The sequence below is a fragment of the Trichinella spiralis genome, assembly GCF_000181795.1.
Source record: "Trichinella spiralis strain ISS 195 chromosome Unknown Scfld1, whole genome shotgun sequence".
In the NCBI taxonomy this organism is placed as follows: Eukaryota; Metazoa; Nematoda; class Enoplea; order Trichinellida; family Trichinellidae; genus Trichinella; species Trichinella spiralis.
The window spans coordinates 1,005,449-1,028,496 of NW_003526940.1; the positions used below are offsets into that span (position 1 = coordinate 1,005,449).

General features: G+C 34.9%; 8 protein-coding genes across 8 annotated transcripts; 3 read left to right on the top strand and 5 right to left on the bottom strand.

The window, feature by feature from the left end:
- Positions 1 to 597: 597 nt before the first annotated feature.
- On the bottom strand, positions 598 to 837 carry Tsp_07364 (hypothetical protein). The gene has a single exon (XM_003381611.1). It carries the CDS (start codon positions 835 to 837, stop codon positions 598 to 600), a length of 240 nt encoding a protein of 79 aa, XP_003381659.1.
- An 820-nt stretch (positions 838 to 1,657) lies between these two features.
- Positions 1,658 to 3,796, top strand: Tsp_07363 (heterogeneous nuclear ribonucleoprotein A1). The gene is made up of 9 exons (XM_003381612.1): positions 1,658 to 1,724; positions 1,856 to 1,900; positions 2,282 to 2,536; positions 2,606 to 2,816; positions 2,874 to 3,071; positions 3,131 to 3,283; positions 3,339 to 3,405; positions 3,455 to 3,500; positions 3,575 to 3,796. The coding sequence occupies exons 1-8, from the start codon at positions 1,707 to 1,709 to the stop codon at positions 3,474 to 3,476; spliced, it is 969 nt and encodes a 322-aa protein (XP_003381660.1). The 5' UTR covers positions 1,658 to 1,706; the 3' UTR covers positions 3,477 to 3,500; positions 3,575 to 3,796.
- Positions 3,797 to 5,943: 2,147 nt separating this feature from the next.
- Tsp_07362 (hypothetical protein) lies at positions 5,944 to 12,315 on the bottom strand. Its single transcript, XM_003381613.1, has 5 exons — positions 12,239 to 12,315; positions 11,250 to 11,520; positions 10,177 to 10,263; positions 8,286 to 8,468; positions 5,944 to 6,693 (listed from the first exon to the last, which is right to left on the bottom strand). Exons 1-5 carry the CDS (start codon positions 12,313 to 12,315, stop codon positions 5,944 to 5,946), a joined length of 1,368 nt encoding a protein of 455 aa, XP_003381661.1.
- Positions 12,316 to 12,996: 681 nt separating this feature from the next.
- Positions 12,997 to 14,374, bottom strand: Tsp_07361 (eukaryotic translation initiation factor 3 subunit I). The gene is made up of 4 exons (XM_003381614.1): positions 14,348 to 14,374; positions 14,019 to 14,171; positions 13,627 to 13,969; positions 12,997 to 13,487 (listed from the first exon to the last, which is right to left on the bottom strand). The coding sequence occupies exons 2-4, from the start codon at positions 14,163 to 14,165 to the stop codon at positions 12,997 to 12,999; spliced, it is 981 nt and encodes a 326-aa protein (XP_003381662.1). The 5' UTR covers positions 14,166 to 14,171; positions 14,348 to 14,374.
- A 435-nt stretch (positions 14,375 to 14,809) lies between these two features.
- On the top strand, positions 14,810 to 16,147 carry Tsp_07360 (conserved hypothetical protein). The gene is made up of 7 exons (XM_003381615.1): positions 14,810 to 14,851; positions 15,051 to 15,117; positions 15,358 to 15,402; positions 15,562 to 15,609; positions 15,764 to 15,910; positions 15,976 to 15,983; positions 16,043 to 16,147. Exons 1-7 carry the CDS (start codon positions 14,810 to 14,812, stop codon positions 16,145 to 16,147), a joined length of 462 nt encoding a protein of 153 aa, XP_003381663.1.
- A 910-nt stretch (positions 16,148 to 17,057) lies between these two features.
- Positions 17,058 to 18,861, top strand: Tsp_07359 (hypothetical protein). The gene is made up of 4 exons (XM_003381616.1): positions 17,058 to 17,151; positions 17,231 to 17,831; positions 18,494 to 18,719; positions 18,754 to 18,861. Exons 1-4 carry the CDS (start codon positions 17,058 to 17,060, stop codon positions 18,859 to 18,861), a joined length of 1,029 nt encoding a protein of 342 aa, XP_003381664.1.
- Positions 18,862 to 19,261: 400 nt separating this feature from the next.
- On the bottom strand, positions 19,262 to 20,164 carry Tsp_07358 (conserved hypothetical protein). Its single transcript, XM_003381617.1, has one exon. It carries the CDS (start codon positions 20,162 to 20,164, stop codon positions 19,262 to 19,264), a length of 903 nt encoding a protein of 300 aa, XP_003381665.1.
- Positions 20,165 to 21,495: 1,331 nt separating this feature from the next.
- On the bottom strand, positions 21,496 to 22,740 carry Tsp_07357 (conserved hypothetical protein). The gene is made up of 3 exons (XM_003381618.1): positions 22,681 to 22,740; positions 21,703 to 21,822; positions 21,496 to 21,588 (listed from the first exon to the last, which is right to left on the bottom strand). The coding sequence occupies exons 1-3, from the start codon at positions 22,738 to 22,740 to the stop codon at positions 21,496 to 21,498; spliced, it is 273 nt and encodes a 90-aa protein (XP_003381666.1).
- Positions 22,741 to 23,048: the final 308 nt, after the last annotated feature.

Consider the following 23,048-nt stretch of genomic DNA (forward strand, 5'->3'; position numbering starts at 1 on the left):
TCTGACATGATAACCTTTTGTTAAATTTTAACATTTCATTTAAAAAATTACTAAAATATCAGAATTTAAAAAGTAAATTAAAAGCACATTTCAAGGATAAAAATAATTGTGCATTCCCGATTCAGAACACACGTCTGCATTTTAGAAATCGACATTTCCTTAAGCAGTTTTAAAATTAATAAAACGCAAAAGCTGAAATGTAAACTGCAATTTTAATCAAGTGCTATTTTTGCCTCACGCCGTTTTTGTGCCAAAGAAAATAACTGCTTTATGAGCATTCTGGTTATACAAACAAAATGCTATGTAAACAGCTCCAGTACAGTTAGTCATGAAAAGAGATAAACTTTGGATTGAAAATAAGAATTGTATTGAAATTTTCTTCAAATTTTCAAATTATTGAAGTAATATGTGTTATAAAATGATAAAATATATTTTCACCAGACATCTTTAAATACACATTTCTTCTACGCTTTATTAAACATATTTATGCAAATACTCGGAAATGATTTCAAGGTCGTCTAGAGTATGCAAAACATTATCAGTAGCAATTACGCACAAATTTAAATCTACCATTAACAGTTGGTGAAGTCTCTTATCCTAAGCTTGCTTCATCAGTGCACGACGCAAGCCGTAAAATGGAATTGCAAATGGGATACCACAATACAGTCCAATTTGAAACGTCAACAACCAACGATTGCTGTATGCGAATGGAAATAATGGTAAATCGACGTATACATCACCGGGCTTGTATGGAACCACCGTTCCGCCTGATGATCTAGAAGACTGACTAATCATCTGCCGACGGAGCAAGTTGAAAGTTGTTCGCAAGACTTGCATTCTCAAATGTAGTCAACAAATTCGTTGTAGCACTAAATTTTAAATGAAAATATAAAATAAACATACAACAATAATAAATAAAAATATAAACAATCAGCTACATTTGATATGGAAACTACCAAGTACTATTAATTCGTATTTATAAATGAATATGATACTGTGATTAAGCAACAAACCAGAAGTAAAGATTACCACACGATCAAATGTTAGCAGCTGAAATGAAAGTACTGGCTTTTACCAATCAGAGTAAACCAAATTTAACCAATCAAAACAATGCTACAGTTTAAACAAATAAAGCAAGTATCAACAAAACATATCCCATGAAGGTAAAAATTTGGATTCATCATTTGCTTATAAAATTAAACTAAGTCTTAACAATGAAAAGAGCAATATTTTTTTGTTTAGAAAAAAAACACCTTTTATATCCTAGAAACCGTTAATCTGAACGTGAAAATCAGATGCACTGTAGTTAAGTTATCGCAATAGGTTAAGTAAAAAATAGCTATTTAAAATTATAAATATCCTATAATTATATTTATAAAAATGTTTATTACAATAAAAAAGTACTTTTATTATCACAAAATTGTGTAACTGTGCATTTTGTTTATCATAATACAGTAGCCATCTAGGCGGTTTTTCAAGGTTTATTGTCTATTAAAAAATCAAATAAAGAGAGAATGTAAGAGAATTTTACTTTTCACATTTTATTACCAAGTATTTACTTTAATGATTTAGTTTTATTCAGTGTTACGTGTTAGGTCACTACTACCGTATAAAAATGTTATGGCAATGCAAGTACAATGTATCGATTTTGGTTATTGCTCAGTTCACTTGTTGTCATTCTGTTGTTCGTTCTCTGACGTATTACAATGCCTGCAAAAGTTGAAGTAAGCTTTCCATGATATTAAACCTTGTGCCGTCTTTTTGTATCGAAATTTCTGATTTACTTTTTTATTTGTATAGTTTTAGTAATTTTTTACGTTGTATAGAGTCTAATTTTATTTCTCTTTTACTTTAGTTTATTAACTCTCGTGTTCAAGACGGTGACGTTTTTCTACCTGAAGTAAATTGTTTATACACGTGCTTGGTTTAATATAAGTTTATAATAATAGTTTTGGGTGATATTTTAAGCGATTTTACTGAAAAGCTAATTAAATTTAACAGTTTATTTTTTTCATACATTGTGCTAGGTACGGTTTAAAGGTATTGCTTGTCTCAGTTGTTCCTGCATGCATATACTGTTTTACTAGATGTTTTTTTTAGTAATTTTGTTGTTTTTCATATCTTCTATTCTGTGGTAAATTTATCAACTAAAATTTTTTCATTTTTAATGAAATTTCTAATTTAGTTGGTTAATGTATTGGTATATCATATTTATGACCGCATGCAAAGGAAGTTCTTGTAGTATAATTTAACTTCCTAAAATTTTGATATTTTTTTTTAGAAAGATGAACAAAATAGAAAAATTTTTATTGGTGGTATCACTGTTAATACGAGCGATGAAGATTTGAGAACTTTCTACTCCAAATGGGGTGAAATTACTGATGTGGTTGTTATGCGAGATCCGGTATCTAAAAGATCTCGAGGTTTTGGATTTGTGACCTATGCTGACCCAGAGCAAGTTAACGCTGCAATGGCTGCCCGTCCTCATTTAATTGACGGAAAAGAAGTGGAACCAAAAAGAGCAATGCCAAAAGATGTAAATTTGTTTTCTTCATTTATATTCTGCTGAAATTTGCAGTGCAATGCTTATTTATTTTTTATGTAGGTTATGAATAAACCTGAGGCACATATTTCCGTGAAGAAAGTATACATTAGTGGAATTAAAGATGAACACACGGAAGACATGCTCCGTGAATACTTCATGCAGTATGGAAGCGTGCAAGAAGTGGATATTAAAGTTGATCAAGGAACTGGAAAAAAACGTGGCTTTGCTTTCGTTACTTTTGATGATTATGATCCAGTCGACCGTGTTGTTTGTAAATGATTGTTATTAATTTTGATGAGTTTTATGTGTTAAATATTGATTTTTTTAGTGGAGAAATCGCATATGATTGACAACAAACGTTGTGATGTGAAGAAAGCTTTGAGTAAAGAGGAAATGAAACGCATTCAACAACAGGATTTTGATCGTCAGCAACGTGATGCTCGCTCTCGTGGAATGATGCGTGGTGGTTATACACCGAATCGCTCGATGGGAGATATGGGGATGCCATATGGAGGAGCGTCTAGCCGTAATAATTTATTTAGTTTATGATGGTAATTTATTTAATAATGTAACAATAATTTGAAGGTTGGTCTGGTGGTCATGGTGGCAACATGGCAGGAAATCACGGAGGATGGGCTGATCATAGCTGGGGAGGCAGTTATGGTAGTGGTGGAGGCGGAAGTAGTTGGGGTAGCAGCGCCCAACCTTGGAGTCATAGTACAAGTCCTTGGAGTCAAGGTAAAATTGCACTGAATAAATGAATTGTAATTTTAGTTTTTTTAAATTGTATTAGGCGGTCCGCAATGGCAAGGTAGCAGCTACGGAAGTGGAAGTCCCAGTGGAAGCATGCCGCCGTCTAGGTATGTATGTTGCAATTTATGTAATTTGTAAAATTTTTTAATCGTGTAGAAATGACTGGCGGCGTTGGTAATTCACTGGAATTGTATTTATCAAGGTAGGGAGTTCATCATGCAGTTTTATACTTTTCGTTAGTCTAAGGTAGAGTATGAATGAATTTGTTTTTTTTAGGAATTGTTCTAGCAAATTGTAAAATAAGACCTTTGGTTAAGATGATAGGCGCAGTCATGGACAAACATTGCAGAGGTGGTTTTTGCTATAAGTTACGAGAAGGCCATCATCAGTAGCAGCATCATATTATCTATATTTAATTTAGTTTCAACATTTGCATTTTCATATTTAAATTCATCGGTTATATAGATATAGAATGATATTAAATATTATACTACTTTTTGAAGTGTCCAGCGCGATCAGTAGTCCGAAGGGCAGATATGATGAGCATCTGAAATATTTTTTTTGCGTAGGCAGTTTGTTCATCTTTTTGGATTGGTTTTTTGGATGGTTTAAGTGAACAGTGAAAATTGCTGCGTGGTATCTAGCTTTGATTTAAGAATTCAAATCGCTCAATTTTACGTCACTCGCTATTGCTAAGGAAGCTAATGAAAGAAGTAATTATGCTATCAATCAATTTTTTGGTAAATGTGGACTTTTCTGAACTTGTCAGTTATGTTGAGCAGAAGAAAACAATGGAGCGTGTTTACTTCTTTTCGAGCTGAATTGTGTACGACGACCGACATGAGGAGCTTTATAGATTTGCCTACATTTTTGCAGTTACAGGAAGGAATAGTCATTGAATAGTATCATCTTGTAGTATGGTTTCAAACTATAAAACTGAAGAGACTACTGCAGTAAATATTTTGGCTTCCTGTTTTTTTCACATGCTAGCGAATTTAGATGAAGAAGCAATAGTTTATTTTGGCAGTTCTAAGCTATGCAATTCATCTACATACTAAATGCGTTCAAAATAAAGTTGCTTAAAAATGGTTACGAATTCAACTGACAGAATAGAATTTGATTTGTTTTCTAATTGTTTTTCGATACTGAATGGGTATTCGTTATTAAATTGATTTTCGCTTCTACGATTTGTCGAACTACTGAAGAAAATTCATGAAAATCACTGTTTTTCAATGTTGAGTAAAATACGCGTCATCAGTGTTTTTGAGTAAGAAAGAGTTAATAATAAATGTTGTCCAGTCAAAAGCAATGAGAGGTTGATATTGAGATGTGAATATTTTAGAATAAATGTTTCTTGCAATGTTACGAAACCTTTGTTTTTTTTATAGAATGCACGTGATGGCCACTTCCAGTCTGAAAGTAAGTTTGGCTGGAAATGTGTAAAGTCATGGAGAATAAGTTAGACTTTTCTCCAGTATTTGCATTGTCACTGATAAAGCGTATGATGCTTGTTATTTCTATTCACATTTCAGATGAACAGGTAAATTTTTTGATATTTTGATTTTTTTTATTATTGTAATATGCTGTTATGTTGAGCTGAATTTTTTATTTTTATCTAATACGCCAAAGGGCGTGATTTTTCTTTTAAATGCTCGCTACATGTTCGGTGCGAGGGATGCATGTTTTGTTATACGTTCTAAGTTTGATGTTATGCAAATGCTTGAACATTTTGTATTTCAACTGCACATTTGTTGAAGTATTTTTGTAATGATTATTTTATTTTGGTTATTCACATTTGTAAAATTCAGTTGTGTGGTGCTTTGATGTATTGATGAAAATAAATATTTGTTTCACATGCAGCTTGTGTGTTTTTGCATGCCTTAACAGCACTGTTGTTTAGAAAGTGTTGCAATTTAGAAGTTATTGTAAATTTATTACTGAAAAGATTGGGTGATGTTTATCAGATGAGAATTATCTGTTGATTGATTCCAATGAATGTTTTGCGCATTTTCATTTGGTAGCCTGTTCATTGTAAAACGAAGTAAAGTTGAAACAGTTTTTGGTATTCCTACAAGCATTAATTGAAAAAATCAAAAATCATTCACAAATGAGTGATAAAATAAAGTATACTTGAAAAAAAAACGATCGAATTTTTGTGTCAGCGGCGTTAATATTTTATGGTTGTAAGCAGCTAACTTATAAACTCCAATAAGCTGGATGGATATTGCCGGGGAAGCAGCTGGGGATAATAAAGCGAGCACATTTTCACGCAAACGGAATATTTTCCCCAAAGGAAACAAATATCTTTTATTGTTGAATTGGAAAATGATAATGGTCAACCAGTAAACAGTATTGAACGGAAATTGTTTCTTGAAAAGCTACGATCGTTTGACTATAATTGTTTGGGAAATGAAAAAGCATTTAAATCTTTAATAAGCCTAGCGTTGTGATTGTTGAAGAAAAGAGTGATTGCTGATGCGCACACCATTAGGCGTTTATTGATTTCTTCGATGTTGAATAGATGGACGATGTGCGTAGTGGTTTAAACAAATGTAGGTGACTGACTGATTGATTGATCTGAACAATAAATTGAATTGTTATGGAAGAATGAGAGAAGTTGTGATGAATAAATATTGTCAGCCTGACTAGTAATTCGTAACAGAGGTAACATCACGTCGCTTTTGAAATCCACCACTGCCTTGTTGTGATTGCAAGCTGGGCGACAAAGCCCACGGAACCACTTTCTTACTGTCGGTAATCATTTCGTCGGTCAGTGGACACTGGTCAATAACATGCGTGATCACTTGCCTGTGTGGACCGAGACCGCTGACGCCGGCTCCTGTGCCGGTTGGACTGACAAGGCCGGATCGATCGGACCATCTGGGAAGCAAGGATTCGGTTTGTCGGTCGTGGTGCATTTCAGTCTTGTCGTCCGTCGCCAATACTTGCTTACGAAAGCGGTCCATGATCGACGTTCCTGCGTGTGAATTTGGATTCGGCGCCGCAGATTTGGTCAAAAACGTATTCGACATCGGGTCCATCTTTTGACCAGTGGCCGAATCGATGCGCATCACATGCTGACGTGGACTACCGATCGGGGCCGACAAGTGGAGCTGACTGGCCACAGATCCGATCGACTGTTTGGGAATAATCGTTTCGGTGATTTTCGCCTTGTCGTGGCTGAACTGTCTGCTGCTGATCGACTTGGAAACGTTCTCTCGGTGGGCACCGAACGACCGCATACCTTTCTGGCTGGCTCCGACGTTTGTCGAAGCGAACAAAGACAAAAATGGATCGTTGTTGTGCGATGACGACGGTGCTTGTTTTTCAGCAGCTGCGGTCGGCTTGAGCACCGCATTTCTGCAACTGCCAAAAGCCGACATACCGCACTGGTTCTGCAAGCATGGTCTGCTTTCCCACGGGATGCTGCATGGAATGACCACCGGTATGCGACGTTTTTGCGGTGGCGAGCGTTCGTCGTTTTCCATCGCGCCCCTATTCTCTTATATGCAGAGCTGTTCGAAGAAATCGAGCAGTGTGCGTTTGCAGCTCTTCGGAAAATATCTTGCACAGCATTCGTTTTCTCTCCTCCTCCTCCACCTCCTCCTCCTGCTCTAAATTTTCAAATTTCATCTTTCTTTCAACACTTAGCAGTGTGCAAAGCAGCTGCCGGAAGCTGGCTCAGCGGCGTTAACGATTCGCTTCAATTAGCAACAAGCGCGGCTCAGCTGCGTCAAGCAACAAGCTTATTTTTCGACAGATGAACGCAAGCAGCTAACGTTGAGCAATAATAATTATTTTCTGCTTTTTTTCATTATTATTTTTCCAACTCCCACAGCTCTTCACCATACTGCTGCATTCATCTTTGAAAACTGACGTAAAACATTTAAATCAATCAATTCCCAACGAGTAAAAATAATACATAACGTTTGTATATATAGATATATTTATTTATTTATTTATTCGCTGTTCATCAGTGATAAAATGCGCAAACTATTCTATCGAAAAGTTACACTATTCTCACAGCTGCCTACTCCTACGTAATATAAGCACTCACTCGAGCACCACATTTATCCGCACCACGTAACAGATTTTATAAAGTGGAATTAGCTATTGCAGCTGATATTTTATTATAATATTCAGCTGAAATCTGGGACGAACCTGAAAAAAATTATTTTTCTTACAATTTGGAAAAATCATTACAGTACATTAAAGAAAGGCAAGTAAACTTTCACAAATTAATTGAAATAAAAACAAACATCCGAATTTGAGTTCTTTCTCCACTTTATTATCGGTACAAAATGAAAATAACAATTTACTGATTGACTGAGAAATGCTTTCCTTCACAACAGTTTATTGACTCCAGAGCTGTTTTTCATTAAAAAAATTAAATATCTTGCCAACTAAAGATAAGTCATCATCATATGCTTCAAAGTGGATTCGAGCAAATAATTCATCATTCGCAGTGCTATTTATAATCAGTAATGTTTCATGACATTTTAAAATATCCTACTATGTATATAGTTAATTTTCATGTTGCGCTGGTAATTCACCAAAAATAACGTCTCTCTAATTTTTTCCCATTTTAAAAATAACTTACTTAAATAAAAAAAATTAATTACTTGACTTGAAATTCAGCCGTCTAAATTAATGATAACGGCTTGCAGAGCAGTCTATCAGATGTTCGGTGTTTATCAAAAGATCTTTTTGCCAAACAACAAACAATCAATGAAATGCGTAAAAACTATGCGCAAAACTATACGCGCCTGTGTTTATTCAGATCAACTTAAACATACTATTTCGATTAAAAAACACATTAGAGATAGTGGTGCAATTTGAAGCAGCGGTTAATCTGCAGTGAGGTTGCTTTGAAACAACAATCTGACAGATGACCTGAAACAAAAAGCAGCTTCAGGTACATTAACGCTTCAAGGTACTGCTCGAACGTACGCATACTGCTGTTGTATCCTCCCGTGTATATCCTGACCTGTCGTTGCTTCGCAGCATAAGTTCGGTTTATCAATCGTAAGCAACAAGCGGCAGGATCTCTTGATAACAGCTGATTGATGAGCGTTTCCACTGCACCCCGCTCTTCTTCAGTAGTTGGAGCAGCTTGTAAAATTCCAGCTTTGATAAGCTCATTATGCAAACCTTCCAAGAGGATTTTGGTCTGAATATATAAATTATGTGCATTCCAGCGGCAGTGTATCATCGGTCAATATTAGTTGAGACCGTTATATGTATCACATAAGAAAGCAAAACAACTTTTACTTAAATATAACTATTACTTGTTTAACTGCAACAAATTTTCTTGCGATTTCATTTTTGTGTATAATTATATTCATACAACTGCTGATCAGATCTAAGAAATTCGCTATACTTTAAGCTAAAACTAACTCGGTTCACTGCGCGTGTACTATTTAGCATTTTAAAAACCTTATTCAAAAGTTTGCTTTTCATTAATTTGTTTCTTAATTTGATGAAGTTAAATATAATTTTAAATTAAAGTATAAACTGAATTTAGAAGTTACGGATGCTATTAGTAAGAAAGATCACGTGGATTCACCATTTCACTGAATTTCATTAAATAATTAATTGTAATTAATTTCACCACATAAATATCATAAAACAGTAATTTTTTAATATATATATATATAGAAGATAAACAGTAAAGCTTTGAATATCAGAAAACTGACCATTAAAAAGAAATCAAAATTTGACAAATAGCACGCATTACAATGACAACCAGTAATAATTTAGGTTTGCGACAACGAATAACACTCATCGCAACAACAACTAATGAAGTTTAGTCGGCTTGAAAACCAATAAAATTTAAGGTTAATCAAATGTCGAGCGGCGTGCCCTTGAAGTCACACACCTGCTGCACACAAATGATGATTGCATATTGATCTTGCAGATCTTTTCTAACATTCTTGACAACGTACGCTTGTCTCGTTGTCACGTGAAATACACAGTTGACATGCTTTTACCACTTCTATTCGTATCAGTACCGGCGCTTGTAAGATGGCCGCTTAGATTCCTTTCACAACCTTTCAATGCCGTTTTAACTGCTGTTATTCTGCGCATTATGTTCTGTTGGCACGGGTGCATGCCAATTTTCTCAAGGAATAGTCGTCGTTTATGAAGCCCACCTGCAATACATGGTGGATGTGTTTCTGTCCAAAGAACGTAAGCGTTACATGCCGATACGTCTATCATGTTATGAAATAAGACCAACGGCCAACAGTTTTGTACCCTCAATAAAACCGCCCCCTGAGGCGTTCAAGGGTTTTCTCTACCCCAAGATGACCAGCCTCGGGTGATTCATGCATTCATTGCAGGACATCCAGTATCCACTGACTCCGTACCACTAACAGCAAGCGCGTCGTCGTCACCAATCCTGTTCTTTCGTTGGCCCTTCCACTTGCGCTTCAGGTTGCGGTACTGAAGGTGTAATTGTCCCTTCTGGCACCAAAGCGTGCGCAGGGTCCGACTGGCCGATGTTGGTCGCTTTGCCGGCCAGCTTCCCTTTTCTATCCAGCGGATCAATTCTCTTAAGTCGTGGTCACTGCACTGTGCAAGCCCTACTTCTTGCGCACTCCAGTTGGCGGCATGGTATCCGGCTTAGAGTGCCCGCGTTCTCGTGTTTGCGGCCCTTGACTTCCACTTCGGTTTCAGCTGGCATCGTGATATTTTCTTCTACGGTAGGAACCAGCGAGGTATCGCGCGTCCCAGGGGGTTGAAATCACGGCGGTCAATATCGTCTTTACAGGGTATTTATTGGACGATATTTGGAGCTAACGATCCGCCTAGTCAGTCACGGCTCCTTCCAGCATGGATTCGGATTCAGCGGCATCCAGCATCCGGTTGAATCGTACCACAGCTTTTCCACAAGTCAAGGTGCCCAGGGCGAAGTTGAAGACGCATCCATGCCTGCAGATGAAGTCAACGTCCAGCAAACATCGCTGGAACACATTTGAGACCACCTGAACAAGGTGTCGTAACTCAGCGGTGCCTAGACGGAACCGAGCTTCATAGACACCCAATACATTTATGGTAGTCCCGTTTGCTGCCAGTAAAAAACGCGACGCGAGGAAGGCTTGTCGATCGAATCATAGGCGTCCAGACGTAAGAACGTAACGGCTGAGCAGGAGTCGATTTGCATCAGTTCTGGCTTGTTTTCGACTGTGCCTGTCATCACCAAGAGTCACACTGCTGGCATTAGCGGTCTGAATATATATATATCAGGCCGTTATCATAAACCGCTGGTCGGGGCCCATCTCGGCAGCGGCTAGTAGTTTAAAGACGGGTCTTCTGTCATTTCAGCGCTTGCATGCGCCGGATCAGCTGCTTCAATCAGATCGGCCCGCTGCGCCTCTGTCCGGCCATGCGCAGGATAGTTCGCTCGGCCCACGGTGCCAGTTTTCCGGGAATAAGGGCAGTCTCAACACCAATGTGCTAGTTGTCCGCAGTTCCAGCAGCAAGCCTCAGTCCAGCGACTGCTGCCGCGCTCCCTCAGCTGCGTAGCCGACTGACGGTTGGCCGGCCTTCGATTTGGTGTGCTTACGCCGGCAGCACCCACATTGTCCAGGGGACGTCGCGGGTGGATGCCTATCCAGATGCATTAAGCACACGTTGCTTCTGTCTGCTCGGCTTCTTGAGCTTCGACGTAGGCGATTTCGAAATTCGCCAGCCCACGTCTCACCAGCTGTTCGAATACTGCCTCCTGCCTTATATCAGTAATAAACTGGTTACAGATGACTGCATCATCCTAGATGGCAACGAGCCTCGGTAGATTCCTCAGGGGATTCCCCAAGTTAGATCACCGTTTCGCCTGGTCGTTGCTTCCGCTGTTGAAATGTCAGGTAGTTTGCTTCAGGGCACTCTGCCAATGTAGGTAGTCAACTAGCGCCTGGTAACAACAGTGACGCCCAAAACCGGCAGCAATAACCATACCGTAGCCTTCGTCAGAAAACAATAACTTCGTAAAACCGTACCGTTTCTCTTCGGGGATCGTATTCTCTTGGAAATAATCAACCAGCCGCATCAACCATATTTTCAGGTCTCCATTTCCAGGAAAAGGCGGCGGTGTCCTGCAGAATGACGTGGAGTGGTCGTCAACGGGCGTAACGGCAGTACTTTGTCGCATACCATCCTCGTCGCCATTTGTAACACCCGGTGTTACGGTTACCTTTGGTCGGTCACCTATGCAAGGCATATCACTGATTTTTAACAAACAAAAGATACAAGCACTGACAATACACACACGCCCGAGCGTGTAACTACAAAGCTATCACACAACGCGCCGCAATCACGCTATCTATATATATATGTTACGCTTAAAATTGCCTATTATTGATAATAGACAGCAGCCCTTGCCTATTATTGCCTAATGTTTTTCTTCTTCACCATGACCAATCTTTTGATGAGCAGCATTGATAACATCGAACATTTCTTCAATAGAGGCGATGCATCTTATTGCATCATTCTTGCCCAAGCGGATTAGTTTATTTTCCTCGAATTGGACTGGAGTCCTACGTCCTGCCAAAATCACTAGTTGATGCAACGAAAACAGAAGAAGAAATTGAAGAATTTTTGACATCTCAAGAAGCCAATGATGAAGAAAGTTTGAACAGAGATGGAAAAAACTATGAGAAAAATGAAAGCAATATTATGAAACATTTTCCCGAGACTTCTATAAAAGCACGAAAAGAGGCAGCTGCAGGGCACACTAGAGCAGCAGCAAAAATGACACGATGATCTAAGAAAATGTTAATACCGCTCCAAATAGGTCAAAATTGTACACCCAGAGTGCCAGACATGGATCGTGGACCTGCGGATCCCAAAAACTTCTGGATGGAATGGATAGAGTAGATAGAATGCTTCAATATGGAAAGAGAACAACAATCAACACGCTGAACCACACCACGATCGACTAACCAATGTACCGCTACCAATTTCAGCAATCGCTTTCGATTCTTTACCATAACCCCATTTTGGCAATCAGGTGCAAACATGCTTTATACTGTAATATAAGTGCAACGGTGGTGCCGTGAGATGATCATGTCCTCAGTTTCGCCTTTTCTTTAGCCGGATCTAAAACAAAGTGAGTGTCACCATCTGGCGAGGAGTGTTACAGGTTCTTAGACGAGTTAAACTTTAAAGAAATTTTAGACTGTTAGCCGTTTTTTCTAATTTAGAGATCAGTCGGCTGCTATGGCACAGTATCCACAAATTTAGAAGTGAACATATAGATTTATAACCATATCTTTGTATTTATGCGCTACTATTGTTTTGCAAATTGTACACATTGTAAAACAGTTAGTTTATTTTAGTGAAATAAAACGTTACATATTATATATTTGACTGAAATTCTGAAGCGCATTCAACGAATAGCAGAAAAGTTTGTTTGAAAAATATTGTTTGGTAATCAGCGTAAATTTGAAGAAATAAAATTAGAAAAGCAATCAATTTATCACTAGAAATAATTATCTGGAATCAGTAAAGTATGAAACTGTAAAGCAGTTTAAAAGAATTATTTCTAAAGACCAATGTGTTTTCACTTTTACAAGAAACTAATCAAAAATGAATATTCATAACGTTCGCACATTTTCCTTCGCTATAGGAAAAGAAAATCAAACACTAAAACAAATAAATTTTCCCTTCACTATAGTATTGTTTACTTACAATAAAATGAATTAATAATCATAATCAAAATGAAAATAATCTTCATCGAATTCGTTAATACGAATGTTACCATCTTCACCTCCAGTAACAAATGATTGGCCATTTGGATGAAATGTCAAACTGTTAATCGGACCAAAATGACCTTTGACCCTTGCAAATTCTTCCTCAAAAATCATATGATAAAGCTTCGCTTCAAAATGACCATGTCTAGTGTCCGTTGTTGTGACATTCATCGCTTCTAAACCTCCTCCAAGCATGACGTGATCGCGGATAGGAGAAATTGCAGCCGAATTGACAGGACGCTCAGCTTTATAAGTTTTTAAACATTCCAATGTTTTAACATCAAACAATCTTGCAGTATTGTCTTTTGAAGCAGAAATAACTAGGATCTGCTCGTTTGAAGTTTTCAAATCCATCACTTCACGTTTGTGTTCCTTCACTGTGTATGCAGTTAAATCAGGCTTCCTCAAGTCGTATTTTACCAATTCGCCATGATCGGTACCTGAAATATAAAAAATAATGTCGTTTCGGTTAAAACGGCGAAATTATGGCTTCTGCGTCACAAGCACACGCACAAATTCAATAGTAATAACAGCAACACACAATAATGCATTACATTTAATTTGAAAATCAAAACATACCTAATAATACAGTATCATCTAAATGCGCCCAAAGTCCGCTTGTCGCTTTCTTTCCGTTCAATCTATAAACGATTCCTGGTTTTTTACCTTCCATTTGATTTTCGTCACGTCCATCAAATATACTAAGAGCAGCATCTTCGTTCGTGCCGGGATCATTGGTGTAAAAAAACAAAGAGCCACTGAATGAAAAACCCACAGTGCGAACTGTAGTAGGCGAAACAAAACGTTGAACAACATCGCCTGTCTCCACATCCCATAACAAACACTGATTATCTCCTCCTCCAGTTACCATAAACCGCGTGTTCCATGTTAAATCAACGCACCAAACCACGCCATTATGTCCCTAATATTTCAGAATTAAATTTATAATATTTTAATAGCTTCTAATGTACCTCATAAACACCAAGCATTTCGCCATTGTCAGCGTACCATACAATTGGCAATGAATCTTTCGAACAAGAGAACAACAAATCGCCTTCTCTATTGAACTTTACTTTAGTAATGGGGCGTTCATGACGTTTCAGAACAAGAGGCTTCATTTTTTTCTTAAAATGATATAAAATCAAACTATTTTTAAATACAAAAATTTGCAGTTATCATTAATTATTCTCTTTCGCATATACTTAATGCCTAATAAAGTTAAATCACCAGTATTAAAAATATAGCTTAAATTTATAAAATCGTTATTACCTATTTTATTATTATTTATTATTACATTTACCTGCTGATTTCATAAAATAATAAAAACAAACAACGAAAACATCATTTTTCTACAAAATTACCTGTAAAATAATATGATTTTCATGTTACATCATTCTATTTTTTCAAAGGTACAAAGCAATTAATAAAAGGATGAATTAAGCAAGTAATTTCGGTAAGTATAGTTCTATGCGCATGGAATTAAATATTCATAAATATATATTTATTATTTAATTTATGTCTGATTCTGAGAAAATCTTATCATGAAAAAACGCCTCTTTGTAAATATAAAAAACATTGAATTTGCAGACAGTTTACAAACAAAAATATTTGTTTAATATTAAAGTTAAATAAATTAATTTCATTAATCAATAAATGGATAAATAAATTAATCAATAAATAAAATTAAATGGAGCTCTTATTAGTAAACTTGCACAATTTTGAATCATTCTTGTAAAATTTTTCAAAGTATGAATATTGTTTTATGCGTTATAAACAAACCGATCTTTATTATCATGCCAAAACCGTTTGTGGAGCGAAATGAATTGCATTGCAAAACTGACTGAACTTCTTGTATATTATACAGAACTACAGTGTTCTTACAAAAACGGAATAACAGTTTCGGATAATTAAATATTAAAATTATTTCTTTTATTAGTTCTTTTTGTAAACCGAATTTTTCATAGAATCAAAACATTTGACACTTTATAGCCACTTTTATACAGTATACATTGAACAAAAATAATATAGCTTCAACTACGGTACATGGCCCTCTTGATGCTTGTTTTTATGGTTTATATATCTCACCGTTTATTAGTTAATTATAATAGCTGCACAATTTTAAAAAAATCAACAAAGTTTACTTGAATTTGGCGGTATTTTTAAGTGTTGAAGTTCATTTTATGCTGGGAAAATTTATATTTTTTTACTGCTTGATTTGTTTACTTCAATTCTGCGACAATGTTGCTCAGATTCCATGTGATCAACTTTTACCCGGCCAGTATTTGTGCAATGAAATTGTACTAAATCCAGAGACCGACTTGCCACTTCATTGTGATGGAAATGATAAGGCTATTCGTGAGTTCTGCAATTTTTAACTTTTGATAAAGTTGTTCTGATTGATGAACAGAGAGCTTTATAATTAGTTTTTATAAGTTAATGAACGATTTTCGAATTTGTTTTAGATCTTTGTTCTTTTGTTGATTTTCCGAATGCTAATTTTCTTGTATTTTGCAGGTTTTTGTACACCAATTCGTGGATTAAACTGTCAAGGACTAATGAATGGTTCTTTTATAAAAAGTACTGACATCTCCTGTGAGTAAGTGTGCAGTTTATTTTACAATAACAATGGCGGTAATTACAACGATTTTTAAAATTTTGTAATTTTTTTTGGAAAATTATTTCCTTTTTTTTTTACATTAGCTGCTTAAATTTCTAGAGCTACACGTTCCTTTCGTACGGCATTACTTTTGTCCGTTTTTTTTGGTTGGCTTGGTTTTGATCGCCTCTATCTTGGCTACTACAGCATTGGTACTGAGTAGTTGTGAATGTTTTGCATTTGAGTTCAATTTATTTTTGTTCAAGGGTTATTTAAGATGTGTACTTTCGGCTTTTTCTTTTTATTTCATCTGATTGATATTATACTTATAGCGCTACAGGTAACATGCATTTAATTAACCTAAAATTTTGAATATGATGATGAAATTTTTTATTGCAGATTGTAAAACCCGCTGGAGGTGGATCATATCAGATGGATGCTTATGGGCCGAAAGTGTTGGGAATACATTTTACCAACATGACTAACATTCGACCTGAAAATTGATTGATTCCAAAATTTTTTTACTTTGATAACTAACATTTTATCACACATTTGTGCTATTGTTGAATTTTTTCAAATTAAATTTCATCGTGTTGCATTTCAGCTGTTTGAGTATTTAAAACGATGCATTTAAATTACTGTTTTGATGTAATCGGACGACAAGTTTAATGCTAAGCGTTAAGAAAATTCCATTGGATGTGCTTTTAAAAATTTTGTTTCAAAAATGTGAGAAAAGAAAATTAAAACTTTTTTTCAAATTCATACGTTACCATTCAATGTTTTGCTTTGCGTTACTTGTTTTATTGCTTACGCAAATAAAAATGCTAAATTTTATTTTTTTATGATTAATGTTTGAGAAATGCCAACATTTTCAACTTCTGCCAAGACACGAGGAAATATATAACACTGAAAATATATTTTAAATAGAGTTCAAATTAGTTTAACTGGTTTAAATAGGTCAAATTTTATACATAAATACATTATCACTACTGAGACTGATTATATATACAGTTACTGCTATTTAGTAAATTGAAAAATGTTTTCATAAAATTATTTAACTTAAAAATTAAATTTCCAGAATTAATTTTAAAAAAATGTAAATATTATTTCATAATAGTCCGTAAAATGCACGGCACAACAAACTTAATTTTCAAATGAACGCACCTACAGTATTCATGTATGTAATTTATGTAACTTATGCAAAAGCTCTACGACTGCAGTAATTTAAGCATGGCGAAGTAAGTATTTTAAGTGCGAATTTCATTTATATTTAACTGTTATTATCATGACAGGATAGTTATATTTACATTAAATTACATTTCATATTATGCTATTAGTCGTTAAGTATAAATATTTCAAACCTAAATTACGGTTTTAGCTTTTATAGCAAAATCTTAAAGTCATTCATTTAATGATGGAGCAGCCACTTAAAGATGATATCGTCTCAAAGGTAGAGGATACGCTTAATGATTTGCTTGAAGAAGTAACTGAACTGTTGGATAGTGAAGGTATTCCAAGGAAGTTTATTTTATTCAGAATTTTATTTATAGATTGATTTGTAGATAATTTATATTAATATTGATTTAGATAGTTTGAATAAAGAAAATGTTTTCATGCAGGAAGATGACACTGATGACGAACAGAGCAGTACAGAAATGAAACCAACGATCATCTTAAATGTGGAACAACGTCTTTTTCATCTACTGCTTAAATCGTATGATCTCTTGATCTTCTCTATCGCACAACAGTTTAGAATTGTATCAGAAGAAATAGAACGTACCAGAGGTGGATTACCAATTTCACTAAAAGAATGTGAAGTCAGCTTTGAACAGTTCAGCAAATTAATACACAGTGAACATTTGGAGAAACAAGTGAATCTGATGTATGAATATGTTGGTGTTTGGAAGATTGAAGGATTTTTGATACCTAATTTGAAGCCTAATGACTTGGTTATCGTTTTGCGTAACCTTCCTGATCCCAGGAGTTTTTATGAAACGATGAAAATAACGGTATTGCTTCTGCTTTGTCTCAGAAGAGATTATTATGCTGGCAACGATTCACATGTTCTATCTGTAAGGAAAACTCGAATATATTTGAAGTTTTTGCTTCATCAAAGGGAATTAATCACTGCTAAACTGAGGTCCATCTGCCACGAGCAAGTTTACCAGTCAATAATCAATGATTCAAGGTAAAAATGTTTGCTGTAACTGTTCAGTTCGTCGACATGTTTGTTGTCGAATACAAATACTTCATAATAATAATGTTCACTATGTATTTATGATTTACATCATTTGTTTACTTATTCAATTTAGATGTTGCGTAGGTTAGCCGTTTCTTTATTATTCATTGTTTGTTTGTATGCTTTTCATATTACAGTATGACATGATTTTAAAGTTTAAACTTGTTTTTGTATACTTGAATATTTAGAAATTTATTCTTAAATTTTTTATAAAGTTCTACGTTTTGATTTATAGTGAAAATGAAATTTCCCGTCAAACATGTACTTTGTGTGCTTCATATCAATGCTGCTTTAGATGCAATGACGAGCTAATGCAGTACAGACACAGTGCTCTTTCTCCTTCCGAGCTTACAACAAATGGAAATGCCAGTGTTAATTCGAGTCATTTTTAGCAGAATTGAAAATAATAATTTGAACAGCTTTTATCTTTTTTTTATTTAGATATTATAAATGACTTGGTTATTTACAACTATGTTAAAGCGCTATCGAATTGGATATCAGTTAAAAAGGATGTACAGTGCAGTCTGTGAGATTTTTTCATTATATTGCGTTGTTGTCGTTTTACACATTTATGTGTGGATTTTCAGCGAGAGAGATTCAAGCATTTTAAGAAATACTGCTCCCGATACATGCAGTGGTTCTGTTCGCCCAGACGAAAGGAAAAATAAAAATTCAAAGCAGAGACAAGAATCATTGATGAAGATACGATGTGGTTTGCTGCAACGCTCTCAAAAATCAGTATCAGAAAGTGAAACGTCGTCGTCATTAAGAAAGTCGAAGAGGAAAAGTAGTAAGTTCTGTGAAGACAAGTTTGATGAAGCAATTAATTACAAGTTTGTTTGTTTGTTATTTTATTGTGCTGTTTTTTTAGGTAGAAAATTATCTTCAATTACTAGTGAAGAAAACAGTTCATCGTAATTCAAAATTCGACAAAGAAGAATTCGGTGAGATAATGAAATCCAGTTTGATCGAAAAGTGATATTTTTTGTCGATACTGAAATGATTAAAATCATAAAATGGACGATGTAATGTTTCTGCAAATTGAAGTTCTATTAACGTGAAATAATTGCACAAATCCGAGTGTACGGATAATAGTAATAAAAGAGATTAGACAGATTGATAGATAGATTTAATAATGAAAATGAGTTTCGCTTAAACAGTTTAGTTGAAATTATGTGCAAAGAAAAGTGAAATATTATAAATATTGGTCGAGTGTAGTGGAATGTTGATTTTGGTGAAAGAATGTGCTGTTTCCAGTGTTGAAAAGTGTACCGAAATGCGCTCAGCTTAGAAAATTGTCGTACTGTTATTTTTGTAAGAAAAGTTATCAGTAAAAATTACTGTTGATTTATTCACCGGATGAAAGAAATGTAGAAAAGTTATGCTAAAACAGTGTAACTTGTGGAACGTTCTGCGGCCACTGGAATCGCAGTGTTGTCCAGACGATCGACGGATGCAGCATTTGGAATAAATCGTTGTTCTTCAACTTGTTTGGCATCCGAAGTGGACTTTTCTCTGAACGAATCACCAAAACGTCGGAAAGGAGTTTTTGTATTCGAAGGTCTGACGCCTGTACTCTTCAGGACAGTGTCGTAAATGTGGTCGGTTGAATTTTGGTTCTGAAATTTCTCCTTGAGCTCAGCAACAAGCAACCTGTAAAGGGTTCTTGTGCGCAACGACAGTGGCGGTCGTCGGTCTGCTGACCACTGACCACGACCGCGCTGTTCGTCCAATTGAAGATGCAAAGCACTTCGCTTTTGCGGAAGCAGAATCAACTTTTCGACCAACGAATGAAGCATGAAAGCGGTTTCGGGAGAATCGCAGCGGAATGTCATCAGATCGCAGCAACCGTTTTCCAAAGCTCGGACGAGCACAACGAAATCATGATAAGGCACACATCCCAATGTGCAAGTTTGCACCATGTCGGCACCAATGCGACGCTTCACCAGAACCGTTTTCACCTTGCGATGATTGTTGACCAACAAATACGGCTGCACCAGTCTCAAGCCTTGATGGCTCACTTCCAGAGTCAATTTGATTGGTACAATTTTGGCAGTTTTTCTGATAGCCTCTTTGACTTCTTTGGCCAGTTTGCGTTGATCAACCGAAACACTCTGACTCAAAGGCTTGTATCCAAAGAACCATCCGTAAAAGCTGCTCCTGTCGGTCCACTCGTCCGCGGATATTTTACCATTGGCAGATTGGTTGTGTCGATGAACGTTGTTGGTTTGGATTTTGATTTTCCTCGCAGATGCTGTTCGTTTCTCTTTCCGTTGGAACATTGGACGAGGACAAACAAACAACAGCAGCAGCAGCAGCAAACTTTAGCTAAAGTGAAAAAGGCTTGCAAAGCAATTGTTGATTTGTTTGCTTGTCAACTGCTCGACGCCAGCTACGTACGTCGTCGTTAAGCAAACCATCCTCCAGAACTGGTTCTCAATTTTAAGCTAATTTCTTCGTTGGATTTTCACCTCAACCTACCTGATGATGCTTTCTCACGCACTGGTATGCCTCAGCTTTTCTCTCTTTCGCATACAATTCTACCTGTGCAAAGAAAACCTGGCGACCGTATGTCGCGTGCAAGGGTCAAAAAATTTTCTCACTCTCCACTAACATTCACTTCCCTGTCAACACTCTTCTACAACGATACTATTTGCTTATTCGAATACAATTAGAAACAGTACCATTTTAATATATTCAATTTTGCAACATCGCAAAATGAGATTTTAATATCAAATATTTTCAATATTTTATTTATAAATTTGAATATTACCAGTGAAGTTTAGGGCAAATGTTGTGATTCATTGCAATGTAAAGGTATTTTGCAAATGCAGTGCAGAGGAAAATAGTTTTTGAAATATTCACAATATTTTGTAAACATCAAACTGAATTTTAATGAAATTTTTCTTAAAGAAAGTGAAAAATATTTAAGAATAAAAAAACAAAAGTATTTACAAGTATTCATGTCATTTTTGAAAAATGCATTTTAATTTTAAATAATTTGTGCTTAGTTGGAATTATTAAATTTAAACTGAACAAACTAACAGTTATGTTTCCTATTTGAAATATTGAATTAAAAAGTTTTTTTTATTTAGAACTGATTTAGATAAAATAATTTCAAATTTTGAATTTTATTGAAAATGTATTATTAAAAATGAAGTTATTTGGGCATTTAAATATATTTTTTGTAGTTTGAGCAGAAAATTCTAAAATAAAAATTTAACGTTTCATATATCTAAACAAATAAATATAAACATGCAAAAAATGACATCAAATGAAAATATCAAAAATTAAATATTTTTAGTGGATGAAAATGAAAATATATTTGCTAATAGTATTTGGTTAAAAATTAATTTTTATCTAATAATTAGAGAATTCAAAAATCGATTAACTCTACATTCAAATAATAATGGATTTTGTATTAAAAGAAAAATTATGTGTAAATAAATAAATATTCATGCATAACTTTTAGCATACCACTTTTGAGCAGAAATTCAACAAACTGCAGTAGCAGTCGTGTTGGTCTGACGTTATGTTGTTGTATGCATAGATGAAAAAATATATTTTATTTTAATCACAGCTCCAAAGTGTGTAAGAAACTAGTTCACAACGGCTAATTAGCATAGTTCACACTTGTGCAATGAACAACAATCTTGAAAATTTCTTCTTCGACTGGCAATCGGCGACCTCTGGCAATTATCCGCACCTGAACCATTATTACCAGTTGTAAATTTCTATAGAGCAGTGTAATGCAAAGGATGAGAAAATTTGATCGTCCTGATTGGTTTGAAAAGGAAGCAGAAAACAATTTTTCTCTTACCATTATAGATTCGGCCAACAATGCATCACGCGCGTGAAACATGCTTGTTCTTGATTTATTAAGCTTCATTTGAATTGAAAATTGGCAATTAAAATATTCAATGAAAAATAAATAAACTTTCTGAAATTAAAACCATTACTGTAACTGAAAATTATTCAACAAGTATTTTTTTTCAACTGCATTTACATTTTCAAATTAAAAACTTGAACTTCATTGCGGTAAAAAAATTTACTGCCATTAATTATATACACTGTGCAATATGTGCACAATGCTTCCAAATATTGCATCCTGTTTCTAATTTTTTACTTTCTAATTCGTCATTTAATTGCTTATTCAAAATTCTTGCGACAATGTTTTGTATCTAATGCATTACATATACATATGTATGCATATACTGTAATCTTTGCATATTTTTGTAGAAATAAACTAGTGCGTGTGAAATTATTAAATTATTAAATCATGTGCGCAACATATTATAAAAATAAACATACGGCTGAAATATGATTTTTAATTCAATTTAAATTTACAAAAAAGAAAAAATTACATCTCTGAGTTTGTATTTCTCTCAATTTATGTAAGTTTGGCACAAAATTTCATTTTTATATAGCAAAAAGGGTTCGTATGAAATTTACGATCAGAAACATTAATTATCAACTTTCATTATAGCAAAGTTTTTAATCATTGTAACTAAATAATTTAAAGCTATTTTTTAAATAAAAAGAATTCAAAAATGCACAACCAAAAAAGTGCATTCGTTTCTTCTTTACTAAAAGATAATATATCTTCCATGACAATTAAAAATGCTCAAAATTTTTGAAATAAACTGCAACAACCTGTTGACTATCAAAATGCTTCCATTTAAACGTCACAAAAAAAAGAATTCGCAAAACTCAACGCAAGTCTAACAGTGACAGTCGCGCATTCACATATAATATCGGCAAGAGTAGGTATAAATGTTATACATTTTTACCAACCCACACTGACAATTACTGTAAATATATACGGTGATGAAGCTAACAAAGCAAATACACAACGCATGATACAAAAGCTTTTGCAAAGATCTATTGTGAATATTACAATTGTATATTATTTAAATAAAAGAAGTAATGAATTTAATGTCCGTGTAAAATAATCTGTTGAGAAAGGTGTTTTCAACAAAAATTATTCTTTTTGGCATTACTTGTTTGCATGAAAAATTAGGATTACTTCATCTTAAGCTGAAAATGAATTTTCAGTAACATGAAATTTTTAAAACTGAAAAGAATAATTCAGTAATTTGCATATTATCTTATTGACTTTCTACAATGCACTCTCATAAATAAAGTAGAAATTCATAAAATCAATTT